Here is a 26,699-nt window from a genome sequence, read left to right on the forward strand (position 1 = left end):
CTTGATTAGCAAATCAAGACAGATTGGAGCCTGGTCACAAGTCACATTTACTCCACTAGGTCTCTCTCCAACTTCTCCCCAATTCCTCCCCTCTTTCTCAGACCCTTCCTTATTTCCTTGCCCCTTCTCCCAAGTGAGTTTAAAAGTTCCCACACCCTGAAGCACATTGTTTAATCATATATGATTCTGCCTCACTTAGTCATATTTCATGAGTCCATGAGCTATTTCATCTAATAAATGATAATCTTTGTCCCAAGATAAATGTTTCATGAATTCTTCACGTCTTGAAGCGCTGTCCCACTTAATAACTTGGTATTCTCATAAAATTATACTATATCACTAGGCTCTGTTGAAACACAGAAAAAAGGAAAAGGTTTTCAAGGAATTTACACTTCAGTGGGAGGAGATGTCCTGGATGTAAAAGTGACAAGATCTGGCAAATAAATGAGGGGATATGTATGAGAGTGAAGAATTGAGAATAATACCAGTGACTGGGAGGATGATCTCAACACTAATAGCTATAATAACCTTCAGAATAGTTCAAGCCCAAGGACTGGGCTTAGGGAAAAGATTCAGTTTGTTGAGTTTAAGTTTAATAAAGTTTAATTAATTAAATTAAATTAAATTAAGTTTAATAGTTAGTGGTTTCAGGACTGGAGTTCAGAAGAGAGACTACAGCTGGATTCACAGAACTGAGAATCATCAATATAGAGGTGATAATAGAACCAGCTGATGACATCACTAAAGGAGATATAATACAAGGGAAAGAGGAGCTGTCTAAGAGAGAGAGAGAGAGCCTTGGGGGACTCCCACAGCTAGTAAGTGATCCACCAAGGACACAGAGAAGAAGCAGCCAGACCAGTAGGAGAAGAATCAAATGAGACGGGTCGACAATAGAAATAAATGAACTGTTTATTTGTTCTGCCTACTCCCCTTTGACCAGTTCCATTGTCTCATCTACTCTGAACAGTAGATTTCCTCATTTCCTTTCCGTAGCATAAAAAAGGACTCAGTTGAGGAACTTTCTCAGGTCATATAGAAATTATTTGATTAGTCATTGTACAATTCTTAGTTGGGATGTTGTAAACTTCTATCTACCATCAACCTCTCCACTGACCTTTGGATGACTTTCAACTTTATGTCTCCAGAGGCTGGTCCTTCATGATTCATAGCCACACAGGACATCCCAAAGATGCTAGCTGGCCTCAATCATTATTATTGCTTAATCTACACTGCAGTATAATATCATTGCTCACTCCATGGCCTTTCCTGCCCAGCTCCACTGGTTTTGCCTTCCTATTCAAACAGTTTCATCCCACAAGTCACAGTCTCCTGCTGCATTAACACTGCAGTCTCTCCACTAACTGCTGGCTTCCTTCCATCTCTCTCCTTGCCTCTGTCTCTCTCCCTCTTTTCCTTCTCTCTCTCTCTCTCTTTCTCTCTCTCTCTCTCTCTCTCTCTCTCTCTCTCTCTCTCTCTCTCTCTCTCTCTCTCTCTCTCTCTTCCCCTTTTTCTTCTGGCCTTCTCCCTCCTTTCCCCAGCTCTCCTGCTCTTTAGATCAACTCATTCCCTTTTCCCCAAAGAGCCACCCCCTATCCACTGCTCTTACTAAACTCCCACCCCACCAAGGAGAAACAATAGGGTTTTGCCATCTCCTATTTCATTTCTCTCCACTTGCTATTGATACTCTGAATGGAGAGGAATGTCCCCAAGGGTGTTAGACACACTCTTATCCCTGCTAGGATTCAAAGTGAGACAACCAGCTAATTTCACTCACCCAGCAGGAACACGAATAATTGCCCTGGTTTTAAAATGATAAAATAAAGTCTTCTGTGAAAGATGATGCTAACAGATAAGTTGCTCTTTAATCTGAGAGGAGTCAATAAAGCCCCAATGGGAGGTTTGAAGGGAAGATAGAATCCTTGTACTCTCATTCTCTCTAACTAAAAATGGACCCACTGGAATTTTTACAAATAACTATAAAGTATTGCAGTTGCATTTCCAATGAGTTGTAAACAATCACATTCACTAACAGTATCTTCCAACTCTTCAAAGATACAGAAGATATTCTTTTATCTCTAATCACTACTGTTATCCTTTGATATTTCCCAAGTGATAATAATGTTATTATTATTCCAAGTATTATTATTTGTAATTATTTAATTATTATATCGATTAAATCAATGTTAATATTGCACTATAGATAACACTATAACATTACTATAAATATAATTATTTTTACAATGCTTGTAATAATAGTTATATTATCAGAAGTATTGTTTGTAATTATTACAAACAATATTACTGATAATATAACTACTACCATTACAACTACTACTACTGCTGCTGCTGCTGCTGCTGCTGCTACTACTACTACTATTAAATGAGTAATACTTGGAGAATTATACCAAATATTGTCCCCTGCCCTTTGGTGAGGTCTTCATTTCTTTTACTAAGGTTATATAAAGAGCATCAATGAAATATTTTTGAAAATATAAAGAAGTGGGGCAGCTACATGGCACAGTAAGCAGAGCACCTGAAGTCAGAAGGACCTGAGTTTAAATATGGCCTCAGACATTTACTAGCTATGTGACCCTGAACAAGTTAAAACAAAGAAGAATCTAGGAAGTTTAGAAGAAGACATAAACAGGACTGCTACCTTATTAAAATTAATATACACTTTAATAAAAAGAATTATATATACCATAATAGAAGTTTACAGCTTCATGTACAACCTCCTTTTTGTTCTCTGAATTCTAAAATGTACATATTAAGTAAATTATAAAAAGAAAAAAATTCAAATAAAAGTTTTCTAAATTATTTCCATTTTAGAATTCTGTGGTGGTACTTTTTTTAGTTCAGATCTGTGATTTCAAAGTGTAGGAACTCCTAAGATGGAAACTCCTCCATCAACATGCAAATAGACAATATATCTGCACTGTCATAGAAAATTGCTGGGCCATGGAGATGTAAAGTGTCTTGTCCATATCATAGCCAACAAAACCGTGTTAGCCATCTTTAGGACATTCAAGTCTCTGAACAATCGTCTTGAATGATTTAGGTATTCAGTGTCCATTTAAGCTCTTCCATCTGGAGATCCTAATGCTGGCTCTGGATAATTTTAGGGCCCCACTTCCTTTCTCAGGGTCTTAGTAACCTCATCTATAGACTAAAAGATTGGCCTAGATTGTTTGTTAGGCTTCTTCTAGCTCTAAATCCTGTGGACTTAGAAACACAACCTCATTCTATAGGATTTGATGTAAGAGATCTCAGAGCTATGGTTTGTGACTGGATGCCCTGGAACTTATATCTGCAGGAACTGAGATTCTCCTTAAAGCTAGGATAAACATGTCAAGAAATGGGAAACTGGATGATACCAATTCATTGATGACAGCTTTCTTGTGTTTTATACTCAGGTGGGCATTTCTTGAGTTTAGTTCAAATCCAGCTTCAGAAACTTACTAGCTGAGTAAATTTGAACAAGTCACTTAATCTGTGTGCCTCAGTTTTTTCCTCTGTAAAATAGATGCCCGGGCAAGTCTCACCCCTCAATGGTCTAGGCAACTTTCAAAAACTGTATTAGGTGCTTTTACATACTTAACATGTATTGATCAACCTGCCATGGGGGGAGGAGGGGATGGGGGAAAGGAGGGGAAAAATTGGAACAAAAGGTTTGGCAATTGTCAATGCTGTAAAATTACCAATGCATATAACTTGTAAATAAAAAGCTATAATTTAAAAAAATTGTATTAGGTATTGGTAAAGTGTTTCCCCACCCAGTAGTTCTCTAGACCAATGAAATCACTGGTCCAGTCCTTATCAAGGTCATTCTTTTTTGTCCAAGCTCCTCCTTTTATAGATGAGGAAATTGAGGTCCATGATATTCATAGAGGGAAACAACCAGCCCCAAATGGGCCAACCACACAGTCATTAATTCTAGACATCTAGGCTGCATACCAAGGGCTTATGTTGCCTCTGGGGAACTCTGGGGTAGACTCTTCAAAGACTGCTGGTATTAAACTACCACCTGCCAGATCCTCCCAGCATATGTCTCATTATCCCATGGGAAAAGCCTCTCCTTTGCTTTCCCCCATGGAATGTGTATGCACACATCCTGAGAAACAGCATGCTGTGACTGGGGAGGAAGAGAAGGAAGAGATGGTGGAGAAGGAGGGAGAGAGAGAGAGAGAGAGAGAGAGAGAGAGAGAGAGAGAGAGAGAGAGAGAGAGAGAGAGAGAGAGAGAGAGAAAGAAAGAGAGAGAGAGAGAGAGAGAGAGAGAGAGAGAACCAGATATTTGTTTTAGTCTGAGTTCTGCTTAAAACTAGCTATATGACTCTGAAATGATAATTAGCTATGTGATTCCAGTGCAATGGATTTGGAGTATAATAATTAATAGAGCACTTCAAAATCTAGATAGAACCTACAAGATTTGGGTTCAAATCCTGCTTTTTATTTTATATGATACGGATCATTATTTATCATTTGTGATGTTGTTCAGGAAATTTATTACATTAACTCTAACTTTATGTAACTAGAGATTATTTGAATCCAGACCTGATCACGGAAACCTTTTGAGAATACCAGCAATGAATTCAAAGGATTTTTGTTCTTTAGTCATTTTACAGTCATGTCTGACTCTTCGTGACTCCTTTTAAGGTTTTCCTGGCAAAGAAGTAGTAGTTTGCTATTTTCTTCTCCAGATCATTTTAAAGATGAGAAAATTGAGACAAATAGGGTTAAGTGACTTGTCCAGGGTCACATAGGTAGTAAGTGCCTAAGTAAGAATTTGAACTTGTCTTCCTAGCCCACCACTCTACCACCTAGTTGTCCATCTCTAGCAGGCCCCAATTGAAGGGAATTGGGGCCATCCCAATATTTTTGCTTTAGGTCCCCACATCTGGCTCCTCTCTCTATGCTCCTTGTTTACAGGTTGCCCCGAAGCAAGATTATTCCAAAAACATGTAATTTGTCATTGGATACCCTTGTCAAAGTTCTAGAAGCAAATCTTTCAGAGCTTGGAGGAGAGGGAGCTTCCTCTTTTTTCTGGCTCCCGCTATCAAATGATCTAATGTCTTTCTTTCTAAAACTATTTCAGATTTTGGGGTTTGTTCTCATGAACAAGAGTGGCCATAGGCAAGTCATTTGATTTTGATATGCCTCAGTTTTCTCATCTATAAAACGCTAATATCACCTATCATACCTACCTTATAGAATTGTTGGGAGGTTCAAATGAAATAATACATGCAAACACCCTACAAACTTTAAAACATTCTCTTATCACTTATTAAATCCAGGACCTTTAGGGACTTATACTTGACCTCTTTGGACCTTAAGCTTTTTGTCATTTGAAGAGGTTGCACTATTCATTAATTTAATGAACATTTATTTTATCTTCAAGGCATGGTATTAGGCAATAATGGTTGGATGATGGAAAGTCCCTTCCAGCTCTAAAATTCAATGGTTCATTAACCACAGTTACAAAAACTATCCAGGTATGCATGAGTCATCCATGAAAGCTTCCTTATAACTTTTTGGCTTGTTCCATCTTTCCTGGTGCTTATTATAGGCATCCAACTCCCCCTGAAAAAGACTGATTTCCTTAAAGGAAACAGAAGATGGCATATTTATAATTGTCATTTCTAGATTTCATCTTCCTTGCCTTAGTTTAGGGAATCAAGAAAGAATCATGGTTATAAAGACTTAATGTGGCTCACCTGGTATAGGGAAACATGAACTAAGGCTTAGAGCCTGCCAACACATTCCCACACTCACTTTCCTTATTTAGTTTACTTTCTGGACATAATTGAAGTGATTGATGATTGACTGGCCAGGTGCCTATTTTGTCTTTTTTATTAGATTTTTTTTTTAGAATAGGGTGGATATTCTTTACTCTGAACATCCAGTAGGATGGTTCTTCCCCTGAGGGCAAATAGGCATGGGGACATTTCCCTAAATGTAACCTGCTATGCATTTTTTTCCAGGGGTAGAAAACAATGACCTCACGTTCCAAGAGTATCTATCTCTTCAAGAGTATCTAAAACTTCTGGGGCAGCTTTTCCCATCTATTCCTATAAATCCTACCACACATGATCAGTCTTCCCTCACTTAAATCAATTCATTTGCATGTCATGGCATTGGGATGTCATGTTACTCTTCAAGAACAAAAGACACATGGTACACATGGTATTCTCTAAATATTTTGACAGTTGTTTGATAAGCAACCAGATGCTTAGTGTTGAAAGGAACTTGAATTATTATATAAGTCAATCCTCTCACTTGACAGATGGAGAAACTGAGGCCCAGACAGGTTAAATGACTTGCCTAAGACTATACAACTAGCATTAGAACCTGGGTTTGGGGATTCTTAAATCTAAGGCTCTTTTACATTACACCAACCTGGTTCTTCTAGGACAGAGGTCCTTAACCTGAACTTGATTTAAAAATTCATTTAATGTAATATTATTTTTCCCTAATTATATGTTAAAACATGTTTTAAAGTATTGATTTCCAAATTCTATCCCTCTCTCACTCTTTCTCCTTCCTGCTCCCTGAGAAAGTAAACAATTGCTGAACTTGATTTTAAAAATATTCTAATAGTTGCATTTCAAGAATTGGTTATACAATGAGATGATTGAGGCCAGTTTCAATGATCTTGTGATAAAGAGAGCCATATGCCCCCAGAAAGAGAACTGTGGGAACTGACTATGGATCACAACATAGCATTTTCAGTCTTTTTTGTTGTCTGCTTGCATTTTTTCCTATTTTTTTCTTTTATGATCTGTTTTTTCTTATGCAGCAACATTAATTGTATAAATATGTATATATATATTGGATTTAACATATATTTTAATAGCTTTTTTAGTAGAATCTCTGGGGTTCTCTAAGTATACCATCATATCATCAACAAAGAGTAATAATTTGGTTTCCTCATTATCTACTCTAATTCCTTTAATTTCTTTCTCAGCTCTTGTTGTCAAAGCTAGCATTTCTAATACAATATTGAATAGTAATGGTGATAGAGGACAACCTTGTTTCACTCCTGATCTAATTGGGAATGGTTCCAGTTTATCCCCATTACATATGATGATTACTGATGGTTTTAAATAGATGCTACTGATTATTTTAAGGAAAAGACCATTTGCTTTTATATTCTCAAGTGTTTTTAATAGGAATGGATGTTGAATTTTATCAAATGCTTTTTCTGCATCTATTGAGATGATCATTTTTTGTTAATTTAGTTATTAATATGGTCAATTATACTAATAGTTTTCCTAATATTGAACTAGCACTGCATTCCTGGTATAAATCCTACTTGATCATGATGTATTTCCTGGGGATGATTTTCTGTAGTCTTTTTGCTAATATCTTTTAACATATATTTTAAAACACGTTTAGCAATTAATGGATTACTTGCCATCTAGGGGAGGGAGTGGGAGAAGGGAAGGGTGGAAATTTGATACACAAGGTTTTGCAAGGATCAGTGTTGAAAAATTACCCATGCATGTTTTTTGAAAATAAAAAGCTTTAATAAAAAAATAAAATTGGTTACATTTGTCATCATGTATATTTTATTTAATATATATATGTGTGTGTGTGTGTGTGTGTGTGTGTGTGTGTGTGTTTGTGTGTGTATATGTATGTATGTCTACTACAGGTAGAAGAGACATTCGAACTCACCGGTCCCTTAATGGTCCAGACCTCTCTGGGACCCCAGAGCCCTCACCCAGGAGAGGGTGATTCATGAAGGCAGCTTTATTGTGAGCCTGGGCTGTGACCAATGTTCTATCATGTTTATCTGCCTAGATAGGCCTGAGTCAGTGTTTCTATTTTCCCTTGGAACACAGACGCTTTCTTGTTAAACTTACTTGACTATTGTATTCCCGAAGTGCCGAAGAGCCAAAAGGGGAACTTTTTTCGAGGCAGCCCAGGCTGTCCCAAAGTCACCCCCACCCCCTCCTCTTTGCCGGCTCCTCTTGATTAAGCACTACAGGCGCAAGGATTTGCAAGATGCCTGGTTTTCCTCAGGAGGGAGGGGAAGGCGACGGAGAGACTACCGGGAAAGTAGACAAAAGATTCCTCACTAAAGGCTGTCATTGTAATAGAATGCGGTAAAATTACATACAGATGCTGAGCTCCTTCTCCAGGCAGAAAGTCGCTGTAAATCAAGAAAGTCTTAAATTTCTACTCCTGATGGCCAACTGTCCTTAAAGAGCCCCGAAACTCGAAACTCAGAGTAAAAAGGCAACTCTCAGTTATCCAGGGTTGAGGCTCCAGCTGGTGGATTATCCAAACGCTTGGCTCCTTTTTTCCTCTCCCCCTCCCACCCCACTCTGCCCTCATTCTGTCCATTTCTTGGGACATTAGCACCCCTGTGAGAGGCTGATGATCAGAAAATCACGGAGCTAGAACTACAAGCGACGTTGGAGATCGAATCTCAGCTTTTCATTATGAGGGACTTTTGAGGCTTAGAAATAGAAAGCAATTTACCAAGTTTTGTTTGTGGTAGGAAAAAACCCACGTATCTTTCCGGGGCCAGTTCTTTATGCTTCATTCAATTAATCAAATTCTAATTCTTTCAAAACAGTGAACCTGAAGTACCTAATACCACTCCACCACTCCCGGCAAGTGGTCTGTGAAGAGATTTCAGGGCATGCACTAATTCAAATGGGGGAAAAGGATATTTTTGTACTTTGGGGAGGGGGAATATATTTTCACTAATCTCTGGCTACCATTTCGCATTTTCTTTAATTATGAATGTTGACAGCAAATGTGATGCTGAGAAAGAGTCCAAAAGCCTGACAAAAGTGCCAAAGGGGTCCCCAGCACAAAAAGAATCCCTGAAGTTTTAAAAGTAGCTCTCAAGCACTATGTGCACAGCATTGTGAGAAAATTTACAAACCGCTTTTTTTCCTTATAGAGCTTACAATCGGTAGGGGGCTATGACTATTACAAATTACTAAAATACAAATTAGTGAGAACATAAGAGAATATAAGAGTGAAATTCTCTGCAATCTAAGGTGGAAAAGGCTATTGTTATTACTGCCTTGGGAGATCAAGAGGAGTTGACGTTAGAACTGGGCTTTAAAGGATGGGTAGGAAAGCAATAAGTAGGGAGATGGGAAGAGAATGGGTGGTCATTCCCAAGCACAGGGAATAGCTTGAGCAAAAATTTAATACCAAAAAAAGTATGTGGAAAGTTATAGGAAATGATGTAGCCAATTTAGCCACAATTTAAAGTACATAAAAGGGATAGTATGAGATAAGGCTGGCAAGATGATAAGTGACAGTTATTGAATTCTTGAATCCAAAGAAAATCCATGTGGGTTGGGAATTGTAGAGAAGTAGCCAGATCTTACTACACAATGAGTCACTGTCCCAGGAGATAGCTGTCGATGTTCTTGTGGATCCTTCAACCTGAGAGGAGGACAAAATAGGAAGGGAGGAGAGAGGAGACAATAATATAGCAGTCCAGAGAAGAGTGCTACAGTGATGGAACTCTAGGAAAAATGGCGTGGGTGGGCAAGCCAGTGGCAGTCAAACTTTGTAACATAGTTTGAGTTGAGAGAAAAGAAACATAGCCCAGTCAAAAGTTGGTGCTCTGAAGCAAAGTTTGAATCTTAGTCAGTAGGGTTAGGGTTTTGATTAGAGTTGTGTGACATGACCAGATTTTAACATAAAGAAGAATGGTAGTGGTATGTAGGAAGGCCTGGAAGGAGGGAGATCTTGGAGTAAGGAAGGCATGTTAAAGGGATATTTCAGTTGCCAAGTTCAATGGCAGTGAATATTCTGTCTAGGGTGACAGGAAAAGAGAGGGACTTGGTAAGATCCCTAGACCATAGCAAAGTGCCTGCCACATCTAACATTTAAAAATGCTTATAGACTCTTTGATTTGCTAATTAAATTCAAGAGATGACAAAAGAGGGAAAAGTCAAAATAACAAGTTTTCATAGCTAGAAAATTGGATGAACATTGGTACCACAATTATAGAGTCAGAAGGAAAAGAGCAATGGCAATAATAAACTTGGTCTGGAGCATGTTGAGGTTAAGTGTTGGTGGGATGTCTCTTTATTTTCTAATGGGAAAAAAGAGAAAAACACAAAATCCAGAATGCTTATTTTCTTTCTTGTGAAATAAAAAGGGGGGAGAAGGAAATAAGAATGTTTCAGTTAAAATGAGATTTAACAATTATCTGTAATTAAAATTGAACTCCAAATTTCCCCGATTTTCCTTACCCTGAGAAACATGAACCGTTTATAATTTTACTTTCTCCTGGAACAGTTTTTTAAACAATGACACAATCTTTTCTTCTTCCCTTCCTTCCTTTTTGCTTCTCTTCCTTTTCCTTTCATTCAGTTTTTCTTTTTTCTTTCCTTCCTTCTCCCTTCCTTCCTCACACACTGATAAAATATAATTACTGGGTGCAAGACATTGCTAGGCATTGGGGAGATGCAAAGTTTCGATAATACAGGAGCCCCATGGAGTCTACAGTTTAATAGGAGAATGATACAAATACAGATAATTTAAAATTTTAATATTACATGGTGATTACACTAAAGATTTCTAAAGCACTATATGAGGGGCAAGGAGGAAAGACATCATGAATTAAGGGAATCAGCTTCATTATGGAGAAGGCAACATTTATTTTGGATTTAAAGGATAATAAAAATAGAGCAGAGGCAGAGAGTGAAAGTGAACATTTTAGCATAAGGAGCAAAATGTTGGTAAAGATTTCTCTGGTGTATCCTAAGAGATACTGTGTGTTGGTTGGTGCGCTGTATCCTCTCTCTCTCTCTCTCTCTCTCTCTCTCTCTCTCTCTCTCTCTCTCTCTCTCTCCTCTCTGTCTCTGTCTCCCACTCTCATTCTTTCTCTTTCCATCCCTCCCCCTTTTTCTCCCTCCATCTGTCCCTCCCACCCTTTCTCTCCCTATATCACTTCCTTCCTTTCCTTTTCTTTCCTTCCTCCATCCTTATCTTTTCCTCCTTTCCTCCCTCCCTCTTTTTCTCTTTTTCTCCTCCCTCCCCCTCCCTTTCTCTCACTTTTTCTCTCCCTCTCTCCCTTTCTTCCCTCTCTCTTTCCTCCCTAAGATTAATAAATGTAAGATTTGCTTTCCTGAAATTTAAGAAATTTAGAAAAGAAAACTGCCATGAACCCTAGATTTTGTAAGAGGAGATTCAGAAGGTTCATAGAAAAGAAAGGTAGAACCAGTCCAATATTCTAAAGGGAAAGTCAACCCAAGAGAGATAGGAAACCCTCAAGAAATTCTGAAGCACAAGCAGAAATGATTTTAATGTGAATGATAAAGAGTTGACAAACAAAAGTGGGCGCACAGAAAATTCACAAAGAAACTCAGAGTTAAAAGAGATATAGTAAGAAATTGGAAATAAGGGTAACTGAAGATGAATGAAAAGCACGTATTAAGCATTTACTAAGTGTCAAGCACTGTACTAAGTGCTAGGAATATAAATAAAAATAACCAAGTAGAACTTGCCTTCAAGAAGCTTATGTTCTAATGGAAGAACACTTGAGGAGGAGGTAGAAGGGAACCAGAAAGTGGGGTGATAATCTGGTTCTGGACTAGATAGTGCTAGAGTTTACCTATTTGAGGCAAGTTCCCAGAAGCAGAGTCTGAATTCCAGTGGAAGAGGGAGGGGGAGGATGGCCAGAATGTAGGTGGAATGGTTTAGAAACATCCAGGATGAATGAATACAAGAGACTCCACTAAGAATTGTGTCAGGAGCGTTGATGTCCAGACCCTCTTAAAACTGATGATGGATTCTAAGCCCCCCAAAAATTAGAATAAGGGATTTATGCTATGTTAAGGGCAGGAGGAGATACTACACAAGATAGATGTTGAGTTAGCACCCAGTTGTCCTCAATAAGTTCAACAGAAAATGCTAAAATATCTAAAACACATCAGTCAATAAATGTTTATTAAATACCTACTATAGTGGGGCAGCTAGATCACATAGTGTATACTGTGCTGAACCTAGAGTCAGGAAGACCCAAATTCAAATCTGGCCTCAGATATCTACTAGCCGTCTATTTTTTTGTCTCAGCTTCCTCATCTGTAAAAGGTAGAAAAGGAAATGGCAAACCACTCTCATATCTTTGCCAAGAAAACCTTAAATAGGATCATGAAGTGTCAGACAAGACTGAATAACAATAATATGTGTTGGGAATTATGCTAAGTGATGGGGACACAAACAAAGGCAAAAGGTAGTCCCTGCTCCAGAAAAGCTCACAATGTAATGTGGGAGACAATCTGCCAAAAAACTGTAAAAACAACCATCCCCCAAAAAACCCACAAGCTATATGTAGCTAATTTAGAAATAATCTTTGCCAAGAAAACCCCAAATAGGGTTCAGACAGATAATTCTTTATGATATTCAATTGAAGAGCAGATGCTGACCTGCATTTGGAAAGGGAGTTTCCTTACTTGGGGATTCCCTATACCAATAGAAGGAAGAGTATTTGCCCATGTTTATTTGTATATATTTCATATCCCTCTTGTTAGATTACAAGATCTTTGAGGACAGGGATTGTTGATTTCCATCACTGTTTGATCAGCACAGAACCCAGGACTTTTTATATTGATTTGAATTTAATTTCAGAGAACAAGCATTATGCCATAAACGTCTCCAGTTGAAGAAAACAGCCCAATTTTATCTAAATGTGTATAAATGGCCATGTCACTCATATTAATAACAATTCTACTTCATTTTCAACACTTGCAAAATGGGGATACACATATTTGCCCCTCTACCTCTTAAGTAGGAGTGTGATGTTGAGGGCAATGTGCTTTCTAAACTTTAAAGTACCTCATAGATGTGAGATGTTCTTATCAGAGTCTGAAACAGCAGGGTTGTAGTCTTGGTTCACTTGAATATTCTTTATTGAAAATACCTTAAGATAGACGATTCTTCAGAATAAAGGGTCTTTTCTAACTTATTTTCCAGCCTCAAATGGTTTTTGATGCTTCCTTTTCCACCACTTTTGCCAAGCAGCCAAATCAGATGTCAGGTATACATGGCCTCAAAGATTTCTGATTAGTATAGACACTGTTATATGAATCATTTGTCAGGTCAAGTCAGCAAGCATTTATTAAGTACCTATCATGTGCCAAAAGCATAGTGCTAAGGACTGAGGATATTCAGAAAGGCCAAAACAATATAGGGAGGTTCACTTAACTCTGGCATATAGCAGACAACAAATGTTTGCTGAGTAATTGATTGATCAATTGATGTTTGTGCTAAAGTGTCTCTTTAAGGTTCTTTTTAGTCCAAGGGTTTTCATTCAGGAAAAACCTAATTATAAGGGAATAACAATTGTTTAGAGGTAGGTTAAAAGAAGATCATACTGGGAAAGTACTCCAAAAGTTGACCTTTGCCAAGTATCTTTCAATATTCACAGATGAGTTTGATCACTTGTGATTAAGAGTCTGGATTTTCTTGTAAGAAGTTCTTGGGCCAAGTTTCTGATCACAGATTTCAGGTCTTTAACCATATGCTATAAAGACCCTCCACACAAAGGATTTCTTGATAATATATTGGTAGGGGGTGATTAGGAGAAAATGGAAGACAAAGGGGAATTGGGAGGGGAAGACAGAGAGAAACTAAGGGAGAAATGAATGTTTGAGCTGAGAAAACCTGTATCTATAAGAGCAAAGGAATATGGAAGTTTGAGAACTGGGGCCTTATCTAAATTTGTTATCTTCCCAATGGCTAAAGAAGTACTCTGCACATGGAAGTGATTGAATTCCATTATCTCCCTCAATCCTAACTATAACACTGTGTGGTAGGGAAGGGAAATATCAATTTGCAGTTCAGAAAAGTTAAATAATTTAGCCAAGGTCATACAAATAACAAATGTCAGAACCAATTACTGGAACCCATTGCTTCTGACTGGTGTTTGTTTTTCACACTACAGTGCCTCTCTGTCCTTATTTAACTTCAGTCAGTGACTAGGAATGGTTTATCCATTTTAGAATTGGGAAAACTGAGACCCAGCAGCATAACAAGTCTTTCAAAGTTATTCATTTGGTTAGGACCAAGAACTAGAATCTAGTTCTCCTCAAGTCCAATGCATTTTCTACTTAACTACCAAATACTCTTATTAATTTCCAACTGGCAACCCTTAGGAAGGAATCTAGTAAACTTGAAGGTATGTTGTCACTACTCTGGGCTTTGAAGACTTCAAACAGAATTGGGGGGGGGGATTCCTACTACATGCAGTCATGCAATAGTCCCCTTTTAAAATGTATCTCTGACTAGGATCAAGATTTATATGCCATTGGGAAATTATTAGCTCCATTTATTGATTCATTTATCCCTTAGGGGACTTCACATATCATCTGTGGGACACCTCTTGTAAAGCAGTAAATCATTTTCTGCAATGTGTCTTTGTACCCTTAAACTGTAATTAAACTGTAAAGTCCATTAGAGTGTGTGTGTGTGTGGGGGGGGGGGGTCCAGATCTTGTCAAAACTTTGTATCTGCCTGCAAGAATTTGTACAAATCTAGCCAGGGTGTGTGATTTGTACCCTCTACTAAAGCAGATTGCAATCTTTTAACTCAGAGAAGCTTCAAGAAGTCACCTGAGTTTCAATTAAATGACTTGCCCATGGTCACACAGCTAATAGCGTGTGCCATATACAAGCTACTGACACCCAAATATTACCGACTCCAGCTCACTTAAGGCTACTCTGCCACACTTTTTCTTACGTAGTAAGCTCTTAATATTAGTTGAATTCATTCATTCAATTCCTAATTCCTAATAAGATACTGCACTGGGCACATTTTCATATATTCTTTTGACACCAACTTTGGAGGGTTGTGCAGGCGATGGGAGGCATTTTATTTGACCCTGATGAGAGCAAAAAACAGATTGCACTTAAAAAAAAAGACAAAAGTTAAGATAAAAGGGTCTATTTGATAGTGAGTGTTCAGAACTTCACTTGAGAGGCTCCGAAGTCTCCCTCGGAGGCAAAGGCCGATAAACCTCAGTCAGAACTAGGGACCTATCAACCTGGCTGAGTATCCTTTTGGCTGATTTCCCGGGACTGAATGCGCGCCTATAAACTCAGATTTTTTTTTACATGACCAAACCGTTATTTTGCTCTACAAAAAGAATCAGACTCTGAAATATTGTACAATTAGCCTGTGAAGGAAATCCAAAATGCAGGCGGGCAAAAATATAGGCATTGGGAATTCACTGTAATGGTTTTTAGTCATCTCCCAGATAAACTCAGATTTAAAGCGCTTTAGTTGGCAGTGGTCTCTGGGATATCATTCCCCACGACTTCTTGACTGGTTTTAGGTATTTGAACGTAAGATATGAAAATTATAATAATGAACTTGTTTACATTTATCTTTTACAAGAGTCACTGCTGAACCTTCATCCCGCTGAGGTCAGAGTCCACTCCAATGCATACAATATTACCATCCCCTCCGCCACCCTTTCCGAGCCCAGGGAGTCCCTTCTCGCGTGGAGCTTTTCTCCTCTCCTCTCGTCACTGCAGCCCCAGGAGAAAACTCAGTCGTAAGTACATCAGCCCCACGCTGCCGCCTCTCATCCACACTAGCTGGAGCGGGATGTGCAGCGTACGAAAGCGATCCAATTTCGCGTGGAGGCCCGGCTCTCTTTCTGTCTCTCCCTCCCTCCCGGGGATCTCCCTGAGCCAATAAGAGTACCCCGAAGCGTCCGGTTGTAGAGCTGTGGACCGGGGATCCGCCCCTCTTTGTTGCGCGGGCCAATGGGCACATTCGGAACATCGGCGGCGGCCCGGTGACATGGTTATATGTCACAAAATAACATTCGATAATGGAACATGGAATGAAACGACGGCCGCAGCAGCAGCAGCTGCAGCAACAGCCCCAGCCGCCCGGAGAGTCTTTGCTGCAATGAACCCCCACTGCCCGGAGGTAAGAGCTTAAAGAGGCCGGAGCGTCTCCCTTCTCCACTCCATCAGTCCCTCCGAGCCTCCTGCGTTGGAATTGGGAGGTAAGGGGGTGGGGCGGGGAGGGATTCGCTGCTACAACCGTAGACTGTCCGTTCACTTCACCTGCAAGAACTGGGGAGGGTCGTTGGGAGAAAAGGGGGGGGTTGTCCGACACTGCCGAGCCTCTGCTCTACGGTCCGGGGCGCTCACGTGCTGTTGCCTTGGCTTCGCGGTTGGCAGCATCTGGGCTCGCAGTGGGGTTTGAAACCGTGCACTTGGACTCCCGGGATGTCCCTCATTCACTTTCCGTGACTGCCTTTATTTTTCCTGTCCTTTCCCGTCTACCTGCGTCTCTGTCCCGATCTATCTATCTGTCCACCTGTGTGTGGCGGGGAAAGGGGGCGCGGTGCATTGTCTCGATTGTGGAGCGGACCCTCTCGGTGATGCAGGGGAGGTTGTGTTCAAGTCTCTCCCTTTTCCCCGCCCCCTCCGGCTGTCAGCTTTTTGAAAATGCAAGGATGCTTGGACCCAGCGCGAGGACGCCGAGCATAGTACAGCCCCCGCCCCCCTGACAAAACAAATCTACCCTTCGCCTCCTTCTCCACTTGACGGTATGTCTCTTCTGTCTCTGCTGATTTTAGGCACAGTCCCTAAGAGAAGAGGTCCAGCTGCCATCTCTCTGTTAATAGTAGTCTCTCCTTTGCCTGCTTCCTGCGGCAGCCAAGAGTGCAATGGAGAAAGCTTCCTTATTTATGGGGCGCTGATCCCGGTGACCAGACATTCCCCGAGGGTGCTCACTCTCTCACTTCTCCCCACATTTTCCCCCAACCTTCCTTCCACCCCACCATGACTGGCTCCACATCCAGCGCTCACCACTGCCCCCACGCCAAGAGTGGCAAAGGAATGCGGTCCAGGAGCACTCACGTACGATCTGTGTGCCTCGCCAACAATGGGGGGTCGGAGGAGGAAGACAAAGAAGGAGGGGTGCTCTTCCATGTCAACAAGAGCGGCTTCCCGATTGACACCCACACCTGGGAACGGATGTGGATGCACGTGGCAAAGGTACACCCCAAGGGAGGAGAAATGGTGGGGTCCATCAGGAATGCAGTCTTCCTGGCAAAAGTAAGTAACCTTGCTCACTCCCTCTCCCCTCTCCCTCCCCAACTGACTGGATCGGTCTGAAACCTTTCGAGATGGTTTTTTTTCTCTTTATGACACCTCCCCTCCACCGTTACCCCTCTCCCCGCCCCCACCTTACACTCACTGGCATGGGTGTCATGGAAGCTGTAGAACTGGGAAAAGACATGGAAGAAAAGAGGCTTTCTGATCAGGGATTCCAGTTCCGGAAAGACTATGTCTGAGCGTGCTTGTGCCTTGAGCAGGAGCTATCTTCTTTAGCATGGACATTCACTCCCCACTTACATTTTCCCCTCCCCCGTCCACTACGAGAGCTAATAAACTATGGACACCACTCAATACCTCCTAAGCCAATAACACAGAGCGCCCCCCTCTCCCCAAGGGAGACAGCCCTACTGCTATTCGTCCTTCTTTCCTCCCTCTTGCAAATGATTTAGCAGGAGATGAATGAATTTGTAGTCACTCAGTCAGGTTTCCCCAGCGTGAATCATTTCTATGCTTAGTGCCAATTTTGCATGACAGTGGCATTCACCCTGGAAATTAGAAAAGAGCAACCCTCATCTTCCTAGCTCTTCTGGGTAATCTGGAATGAAGCTGTGGCTTCACTAGGATTTGGACTGTAGATAAATAGATTTTTCAGTAAATACCAGGATGTATTTTTATTGGCTAGGGGGGGACAGAGTGAGGTGGGGAAAATGCCTGCAAAAAAATCTGAAGATCAATGGACTAACAAACATTTATTAAATACTACATGTCAGGTTTTATACTAAGCATTCAAAGAAAAGTAAAAACACTCCTTGCTTTCGAGGAGCTCACCTATTGGCCGAAGCAGGATAAGAAGAAGGCAACATGTGAGATAAATACAAATTGTATACAGATTAGATGAAAGGTGACTGAATGGGCATGTCAGAGACCAGAGATCTGAAGTGGCCTGGTGATGCCCTAGTAATACTAAACCACTTGTAAGAGAATAGTATTGGCGCAACCTTGGGTGAAAGGAAGCAAATGACTGAAGTGGGATTGCTTTATGAGTATATCAGATTATCCCCTCCTTCTCTTCCCTCCTCCTTCAGTGTATACTGTTTATTCCTACAGAGCCTGAGTAAGGTTTAAGGCGTGATTGGTAGTGTTTGCTGTGTCTAATCTCCTAGCACGAAAGGACACTACCACTAGAATAAGCCTAGAGTTTGGTTCTAGGATTCATTAAGTTCCGAACCTTTGGAAAGAATCTTAGAATCCAGGTTATTTCACTCTAATAGCATTATTGACAGATTGAATACCTTCTAGTAATGGGGAGTACACTATTTCAAAGACAGCCCTGTTTTTGTTCCACTGTTCAGTAGTTAATGATGATGTTTAACTCTGGTGGCCAATTTGATTCAACTTGAGTGCCTGATGTGTGCTGGACACTGAAGAACTGGGTTCTGCCCAGCTCTGCCACTAAATGGCTATGCAATCTTGCACAAATCACTTAATCTCTTATTGTCCTCAGTTTCCTCATTTGTAAAATTAGGGGATTGTATTAGATAGCCAATAAGGTTTCTTTTAGCTCTAAATCTATGATCCTATGATATTCCAATATTTTGATAGATTTATGATCTTATCAATGTGAATATTCCTTCCAACAATTGAGATTGCAATCCATCTATGCTTTGTGATCCCAAGAAATTCTTTTACATGTCCTCCCATAAATCCTCCACTGAGAGGTCCATTATACATGCTAGGATTTTTTAAATTGGATGGAAGTCATCAAATTTAACACTGACCATCACTCTCTTTATGTAACCTATTCAATTCTACCTTTCTTATAATACACTTATCTATTGTTTTTTTTTTTTTTTTTTGCTGTCTCTTGTGTACAATTTCTTCAGTAAGACATTTCTACCAATATATGTCTGTCCTATTCCTCTCCATTGTCTTATGTACAGCTGACAACTTTAATTCTTCAGACTATGGCATTCCATTAAGTGCTGAGGAGACAAAGATAAAAATGGACAAGTTTTTGTCCTCAAATAGTTTACATTCTACTGGAAGGATCATGACATGGATATAGACAAAGTATATGTAGACATGTATGTAAACAAGGACATATACAACACAAAAATTATGGTAAGAGCAAGGAGATCTGTTATAGACAAGGGACATTGTCTTAAGAACATTAGGGAAAGGGAAAGACTTTTAACTTGGGAGATCTAAAGTGGCTACCTGAAAAAGGTGGCATCTGAAAGTCAGGTGGGGATGAGGAAGAAGTGGGTTCCAGTTAGGGAGAATGTCTATGGGAAGTCAGAGAACAATTTGGTAGTTCAGATCAGCAGGAACATGCATACAGGGGAAGCTGACTAATATGATATGAGTGTGGAAATCTAAATTGGAGTTTCCTTAAATGCTAAGTTAAGGATTTTATATTCTCTTATAGAGGCAATGAGAAGAACTTCTTGTGCCTTAAGCAAAGTTGAGCTGTTAGAAAACTCATATCTTATATTACTTTGCATGTATTTTATGTATATAAACACATAGTTTATATATTTCACAAAATATGGTTCTAGGGAACTTCCATTCATTGGTTCCACTAATCTCCAGTCCATCTGCCACCTAGCTGTCAAATTGATCTTCCAAAATGCAGGCCCTAGTGGCTTACTATCACTTTCAGGATCAAATATAAAACCCTCTGCTTGGCTTATAAAGGTCTTCATAACATAGGCTTCTTTAATCTTAACACTCTTTATACTTTACAATTCAATGATTTCTTTGCTGTTCCTTACCCAAGATACTCCATCTGCCAAATCTCTAAATCTTCACTTCTCATCCCCCATGACTGTTAATCTCTTTATTCTTATCTCTACTGCCTGATTTCCTTCAAATCCCAGCTAAAATTCCACCTTCTACAGTTCTCTTTAATCTTCATGTCTGCCCTCTGAGACTGCCTCTATTTTTTTTTTTATCCTATGTCTTGTTTTTACATAGCTTTTACCTTTCCTTGTGTCCCCACTGTGGGGACTTCCCACAGTGCCTGGAACATAGCAAGTGCTTAATAAATGCTTATTGACTGTCCAACACACTACTCTCCTAATTCTCCTAACATCTTTGGCTGCTCTGACTCAGTTTCCTTAGCTAGGTCATCATTCATCTCCTCTTTCCCAAAAGGTATTTGTACCCAAGTTTGTATTCCAGGCTCTTTTTTATTCTCTCTAGAAATACACTCTTTTGAAGACCTCAGCTGTTCCCATCAGTTTAATGATCTGTATCAAGGGTGAGGAACCTTTTTTTCTGCCAAGGGCCAGTTGGATATTTATAACACCATTCATGGACCATACAAAGTTATCAACTTATAGAACTTGAGCAGGGGAGGTTGTTGTACCTATCTTCTAGCTAGCTCATCATCATCTGCAATTGCTTTACTAAATGTTTTTTATGGACCCTATACAACCCACAGACCAGAAATTTCCCATCCCTGATTCTATATGGAGAGGATTCCTGTATCTATAGAATTCATTCAAATCTTTCTCCTGAGCTCCATTTATCCAAAAGCAACTGTCTAGTGGACGTTTCTACCTGGATATACTGGAATAATCACAAATTCACCATGTCTCAAACACAGTGGCTCATTTTTTCTCCTCCAAGCTTCCTTTCTTCTGCTGAGAACACCATCAAGCATTCAGGATTGTCCTCAATTCTTTCTTTCTTTACATCCTCAGACACCTGTCAATTTTTATCCATTCTACCTTTATATCATCTGTCACTTCTTCTCCATTAACAGTCATTATCTAGTTCTAGATCTCCTCATCTCTTTTCTGGGCAATTGCAACAGCCTCTCAGCTGGTTTACTTGCTTCCCATCTCTTTCCTCTCAAATCAGGCTGCCAAAACAACCTTCCTAAGTCACAGGTCTTGTTACTCACCTTCAGTGGCTCTCTTTTGTCTCTAGGATGAAACACAAACATTTCAGTCTAGAATTTAAAATCCTTCACAGAATAGTGTCAGCCTACCTCTACAGTCTTATGTATTGAGTATTATTCTCCTTCATGGGCCAAATTAACCTGTTTGTGCAACATTTCATTTCTTGTCACACTGTATTCTTGTTACCTCTCCCACCCCATGGCTGGAATGCTTCCCTCTTCTCCCCATCTCTTGGTATCTTTAGTTTCCTTCAAAATTCAGTTCAAATGACACCTCCTAAATGAGACCCACTCCTGACTTCCTTCCCTGCTAATAACTTCCTTCCCTTATCCACCCTAGTCTCAGACTTTTACTGGTTGTATGAACCCTTAATCTCTGTTTGCCACAGTTTACTTAATTGTAAAATCACCAACCTTTCAGGGTTGTTGTGACAATCAAATAGCATATTTGTAAAGTCTTGAAAACTGTGTCTGGCACATAGTAGGTGCTTAAGAAATGTTTATTGTTTCCCTTCTTTCTTCCCCCACATCCAACAAATTACCTTGTTTGCTTTTCATATATTTTGCAAATAATTTCATGTGCTCATGTAATCTCTCCTAATAGAATGTAAGCTTCATTGTTTCACTTGTGACTTTGTATCCCTAGCATTAGCACAGTGAATGGAAAAGTTGGCCCTTGATTCAATTGAATGGTTGAGCAGATGATCTCTATTGGACCCTTCCAGTTATGAAATTTGACAGTTATAATTATATTTCTAGAGCAAATGTGAAACTCAAATAGGAAAGGGCCACTAAATTATCTTGAAGGTCACATATTGACTTAGGAAATCCACAAATTAACATTATCTATGTTCTATTGTATCTTCAATTTGTTAAATATTTTCCAATAACCCATTAGGTTCTAGCCACAATCAGGACTGCATGCAGGCAGTGTCTGACACCTCTTTTTTTCTTTTTTTTTTTTTAGCACAGGGATACAAATGAAGACATTTTATTCAATGTAGTAAGTGGGAAAAGTAGCAAGCTAAGAGTCAGGATCACAGATTTGAGCTCCAAGGACTTCAGTCTAGCCCATTCACTTGACAAGTGAGGAACCGGAAGTCCAAAGAAGTAGTGACTTTGGCAGAGATCATCCAGGGAATTGTTAACGAAGTTGGGGTTTAAATCTAGGTTCTCTGACATGAAACCCACCAGTCCTTCTCCACCTGGGTACTTAGCTTCACTTAATTAGGCAGTGCCCTATAGCAGAGATGGCAAACACAGATCCCATAGTACTCTGGAGCGCTGCCTAAACTAAATTAAAATGTAGTTCCCATCAGATTTTGGTGTATTGATGTATTTTTTAAAAAAAAGAAATATGTGAACATGCAAGGATCTCATGGAGGGTTTAGGTGCCCCCAATCTATTGAGTTTTGCCCCAATGATATACAAGAAAAATCTCACAGGCATTAAAGCCAGATCTATCTTTAACCAGCCTTGCTAGTTACTAGCTCCAGGACTCACTCTATGCCACTTAGCCTATCTAATTCTCAGTTTCCTCTAATATAAAAATGAGGATAATATTAGTATTCTGTCTTAGAGTTATTTTGAGGATGGAAGGAGATAATGTATGTAAAGAGCTATGGAAATGTCAGCTATTTTTAACTCCATAACCTTAAGCTGGTAGCTTAAGATCTTTAGGCCTCTTCTGTAAAATGTAAAGCTTTGACTAAATGGTTTCTAAAGTTCTTTACAGCTCTTATATATTATAATTTATACCCTAATTTCCTTCTAATCATCCCCGGTTCCTCCAATGCCTCTTGCATGATGGAGTTTCTAGATGCCCTTACTACCCTATTTTCTTTCCTCTGGAGGTAATCAAATTTTTCATTACTTCTTCTTGTTGTTCAGTCATTTTAGTCGTGTCTAACTATTTGTGACCCCAGTGAAATTTTCTTGGCAAAGATACTGGAGTGGTTTGCCATGTCCTTCTCCAGTTCCATTTTTGTATATGAGAAAACTGAGGCAAACAGGCAAAAGGGTCCCATAGCTAGTAAGTGTCTGAAGTTAAATTTGGACTCAGATTTTCCTGACTCTAGTCCACCACACCACTTAGCCATGATTAATTTGTTGTGTGTCTTTACTCCATCATAAAAAGTTGTTTCCTCCCTGTGCCTAACTTTAGATAGATAATTTCCTGACTTTCTATGGTTCAAACAATTCATAAGTTTACATGCAACCTTCTGGCCTCTCTAACGTTAGCAAGGCTAGTCCTTAAAGGACAGACAAATAGAGACCTTTGCGGGCCCATCCTTGCAACCTTTCCAGCTTGGTAAGAACTACAAGAGTTTGTCCTTTTTCTGCATAATCTTCAAGCTCTCATGGTCATATCTATGCCATGATGGAGCACTGAAGGCCTGGCTTTTTTCTTTTGAAAATGAAATCCCCAAACTGAACACAATACTCAAGATGGGGTCTGACTGGTGGGACCATTACATATATCATGACCTGAATACTATATTTCCGGTTAATGCAATTTAAGATCAGTTTCCTCTTCTCCACTTCCAGACCTAGCAGTTTAATCAATACTGTTGGCTCAGAAAAAAAGTCTTTGTCTATTAAAGACCATTTGGGGGCATTGGAAAATACATTTGCCTGCTTTTTGGCAGGAGCCTGACAAGTAAAGAACAGGGAGGACAAGACTTGGCTGCAGTCTGGGGTTGGGTTGTTCCTTACTGGGTATATCCCCATGAATCAGCGAGACACTGACCTGTTTCTCTCAGGCTACACACTAGTTTCTACCAAGCTGGGAAAATAGTTCTGAACCTAAAATTTCCCCTTGATTTCTTACTTAAAATTCTAAATGACCAGAGTCATAGGATCTCAGATTAAATGAGATCTGAGATCTAACCTCCCTTCGTTCCTCCTTGACTTCTCTGTGGCATGTGACGCTGAACCATCTGCTCCTTCTAGATGTCTCTTCTTCCCATGGCTTCTGCGATATTGATTGCTATGACATAGTTCTCCTCACTCTCTCATTAAACCTTTTCTATCTACCTTGCTAGTTTCTTGTTTTCCTTTCTTCCCTTTACAGGTGGAGATCTGCTCTTAGTCCTCTTTTCTTCTCTCCATTTTCTCTCTCGGGGATTATTTGCATTCCCATGGCTTCAGTGATTACAAGGATAGGGGCTGGACTTGTGATTTCACTGATATAGCAAAATCCCTGGTGAGGAAGCTCTCTGTACCAATTCAATTTGGCTGTACCAATTCAATTTGGCTCTTCCTAGTTATACAAAGTTGCCTTGAGCAGTGAGAACTTGAATGACTTCCCCAGCTTTCTTGTACTGCCAGGTCCACAACCCATCCTGAGAATCTAGCAAGAGCAGCCAGTGTGCAAAGCTTTTCCTGACTCTCTGGTCAATGATTCTTTCCCTTTCATCCCTCTCCCACATTAGCTGGATGTTGGCACTGACTTCCCATCCTCTACCAGTCCTAACTATTCCAACCCTCTGGCTCACTCTTCTCTCTCCAAAGATGGTAAGCCAGGCCCCTCAACCTCAGCCCCCTTGCTGCTTGGACTTGGCTACCCATACTGATTAGATGAACTGGGAATCATCAACTCTTAACTACGTGCCTTCCTATAAGATGGAATACAATTTGCCTTTACCATCTGCTTTGTCACTATGCCATTTAGTCTCCCAGATAATATCATCTGACTTAACAGTGCCCCAGGAACCCTTGGACCTTGCCATCTGCCCTATATTAGGACTCACAAGTTCGTCAATTTGCTCTTTAGTGGAGCCTTCTTCTGTGTGGTGTCTTCCCCAATTAGATGGTAAATTAGAACTGTTTGACTTTTCTATTTATATTTCTAGTACTTAACACAATGCTTGATGAACCTTAAGTACTTAATATATATTTTCATTCATTTATTCACATATTCATTTCATTGCTTTGCCTGGAATAGATATCCTTTCCATCTAGATTTTAATGTCTTTTCCTTCCTTCAAAAATCACCTTAGGTGCTATGCTCTTCATGACCTCTCCTTTCCCATAAATGAAAATGATTTCTCTTTCCTCAGTTTTCTGATAGCACATTGCTTACATTTTGCATAGTTACTAGTGTGCATGGAATTCCCTCTATTAAACTGTAAGCTCCTTGAGGGTAAGGTCTATGTCTTAGATATCTTCATATCCTCAGAACTTAGCATGAAGTTTGTTGAATGGATAAATGAATGAATCACAGAATCAAAATTCTCTCTGTTATCATAGGTGGAGAAACTAGAGTTAGTCTAATAGAAGTTTATTCTATAAAATGGTCATCCCATTTCCATTTAGACACTTCTGGCAAGAAGAAACTCACTATTTCCAAACTATTCCACTTTGGGGCACCTCTAATTATCTGGAAGTTTTTCCTTATCTTGAGCTAAAATTCTCATCAGCCACCACTCTTGGGACTGAGCAGAACAAGCCTAATTCCTCTGTCTCGTGCCATCCTTCAAATACTTGAAGAGTTCTTTCCTTCTCCACTCCCAGTTCCCCAGCCTCCAACAGCTTAAGTATCTCTATCCTCGACTATCTCTAGTTCTTTTGAACAGTTCTCATATGTGATTCCTAACCTTGCCATCACCTTAGTTATCTCCTGGACAAGCTAGATGCTCTTCAATTTACCAATAGTTTTATTAAAATGTGATCCTTAGAACTGAATGAACACAGTCCTTCAGAACAGATTTGTCCAAGGCAAGATTATCTGGACCATAACTGCCCTCCTTCAGGACATTATGGAATTAATAGGACTGATGAGCACATTGAAAGATTATTCATATTTTTTGAAGGGATGAGGTCTGCCTGGGTAGGAGTGGAGAGAGAGCTTTGCAGTCAATTTGTGGTAGTCAGCTCATTCTTCCTCCCTTTCTTCAATCTCTTTGCCACTACCCCCCATTCTTTTAACCTCTCCCTGTTACTCAGTTGCTTCTTTGGTTTGGCCCTGTTTCTGCCAGCACTTGTGGTGACACTAGTTCCAGTTGCTAGCAGATTATCTTTGTCAGACGCTCAGATTCCTGACTGCCCTGGGGCCAGAAGCTTTGTCTAAAATGAGCATGTGGTCACAGTGGACATTCTTCAGCTGCCCTCCCGGGCTTTCAGAGATGCCTCTTCTTCCTTGTCTCTTGTTTTCTTTCTCAAGATGAGAAAGACTTTGCTTTCTTTACTCTTTTTAAAGAATGCCAGCTTCTAAAGGTCTTGTCCACCATTATTGAGCCATTATGTTCACACACCATTTAACTTTGAGATAATTTTTCCTTATATTCTCCTAACAGGTCAGTTTGTGTTTGCCTAGACTGAAGGATTGGAACTCTCCCCATATGCTTGTTTGTGCCTTGTTCTACAGACCTTCCTGACCATACTCCCTGACTCCCAATCTCGTTCCCAGGTCTTGAGCACAAATTTGCAGAGTAGAGATGTTGTGGTATGATAGGGCATTTCCAGGCAGGACTGTATGTCCTAGGGCAGAAGTACCACATGTAGTCAGAGGATCAAATGTGGGCCACAAAAGTCTCGAATACAGCCTGAACCAGATTAAAATGTATTTGAGAAATGTTTAACAAAATAAATAAAAATACAGTGAAACATAGATAATATTACATTTTAAAACTAAGTCAATATGTGACTCAAAGGGCTCCTTATGTACAGATTAAGGAACCCCATTTCTATTTAAATTTGTGTCTATTTAGTATTATAATAGCATGGG

At 39.9% G+C, this 26,699-nt stretch overlaps 1 protein-coding gene across 11 annotated transcripts in view; it reads left to right on the plus strand.

Moving 5' to 3' along the window:
• Positions 1 to 15,836: 15,836 nt before the first annotated feature.
• Positions 15,837 to 26,699, plus strand: part of VASH2 (vasohibin 2) — a 43,966-nt gene continuing 33,103 nt past the window's right edge. For 10 of the 11 annotated variants that reach the window (XR_004229368.1, XR_004229370.1, XR_004229371.1 and 7 more), the window contains exons 1-2: positions 15,910 to 16,001; positions 16,581 to 17,061. Coding sequence is in view for 6 of the 11 variants with exons in the window: in XM_031937349.1 (XP_031793209.1) it covers positions 16,786 to 17,061 (276 nt within the window). In the remaining 5 variants the exon portion in view is untranslated. Of the gene's footprint in view, positions 16,002 to 16,580; positions 17,062 to 26,699 lie in introns of all 11 variants that reach the window. The other variant, XM_031937347.1, reaches the window with a different exon arrangement.

Source organism: Sarcophilus harrisii, chromosome 4 (genome assembly GCF_902635505.1).
Source record: "Sarcophilus harrisii chromosome 4, mSarHar1.11, whole genome shotgun sequence".
NCBI lineage: Eukaryota > Metazoa > Chordata > Mammalia > Dasyuromorphia > Dasyuridae > Sarcophilus > Sarcophilus harrisii.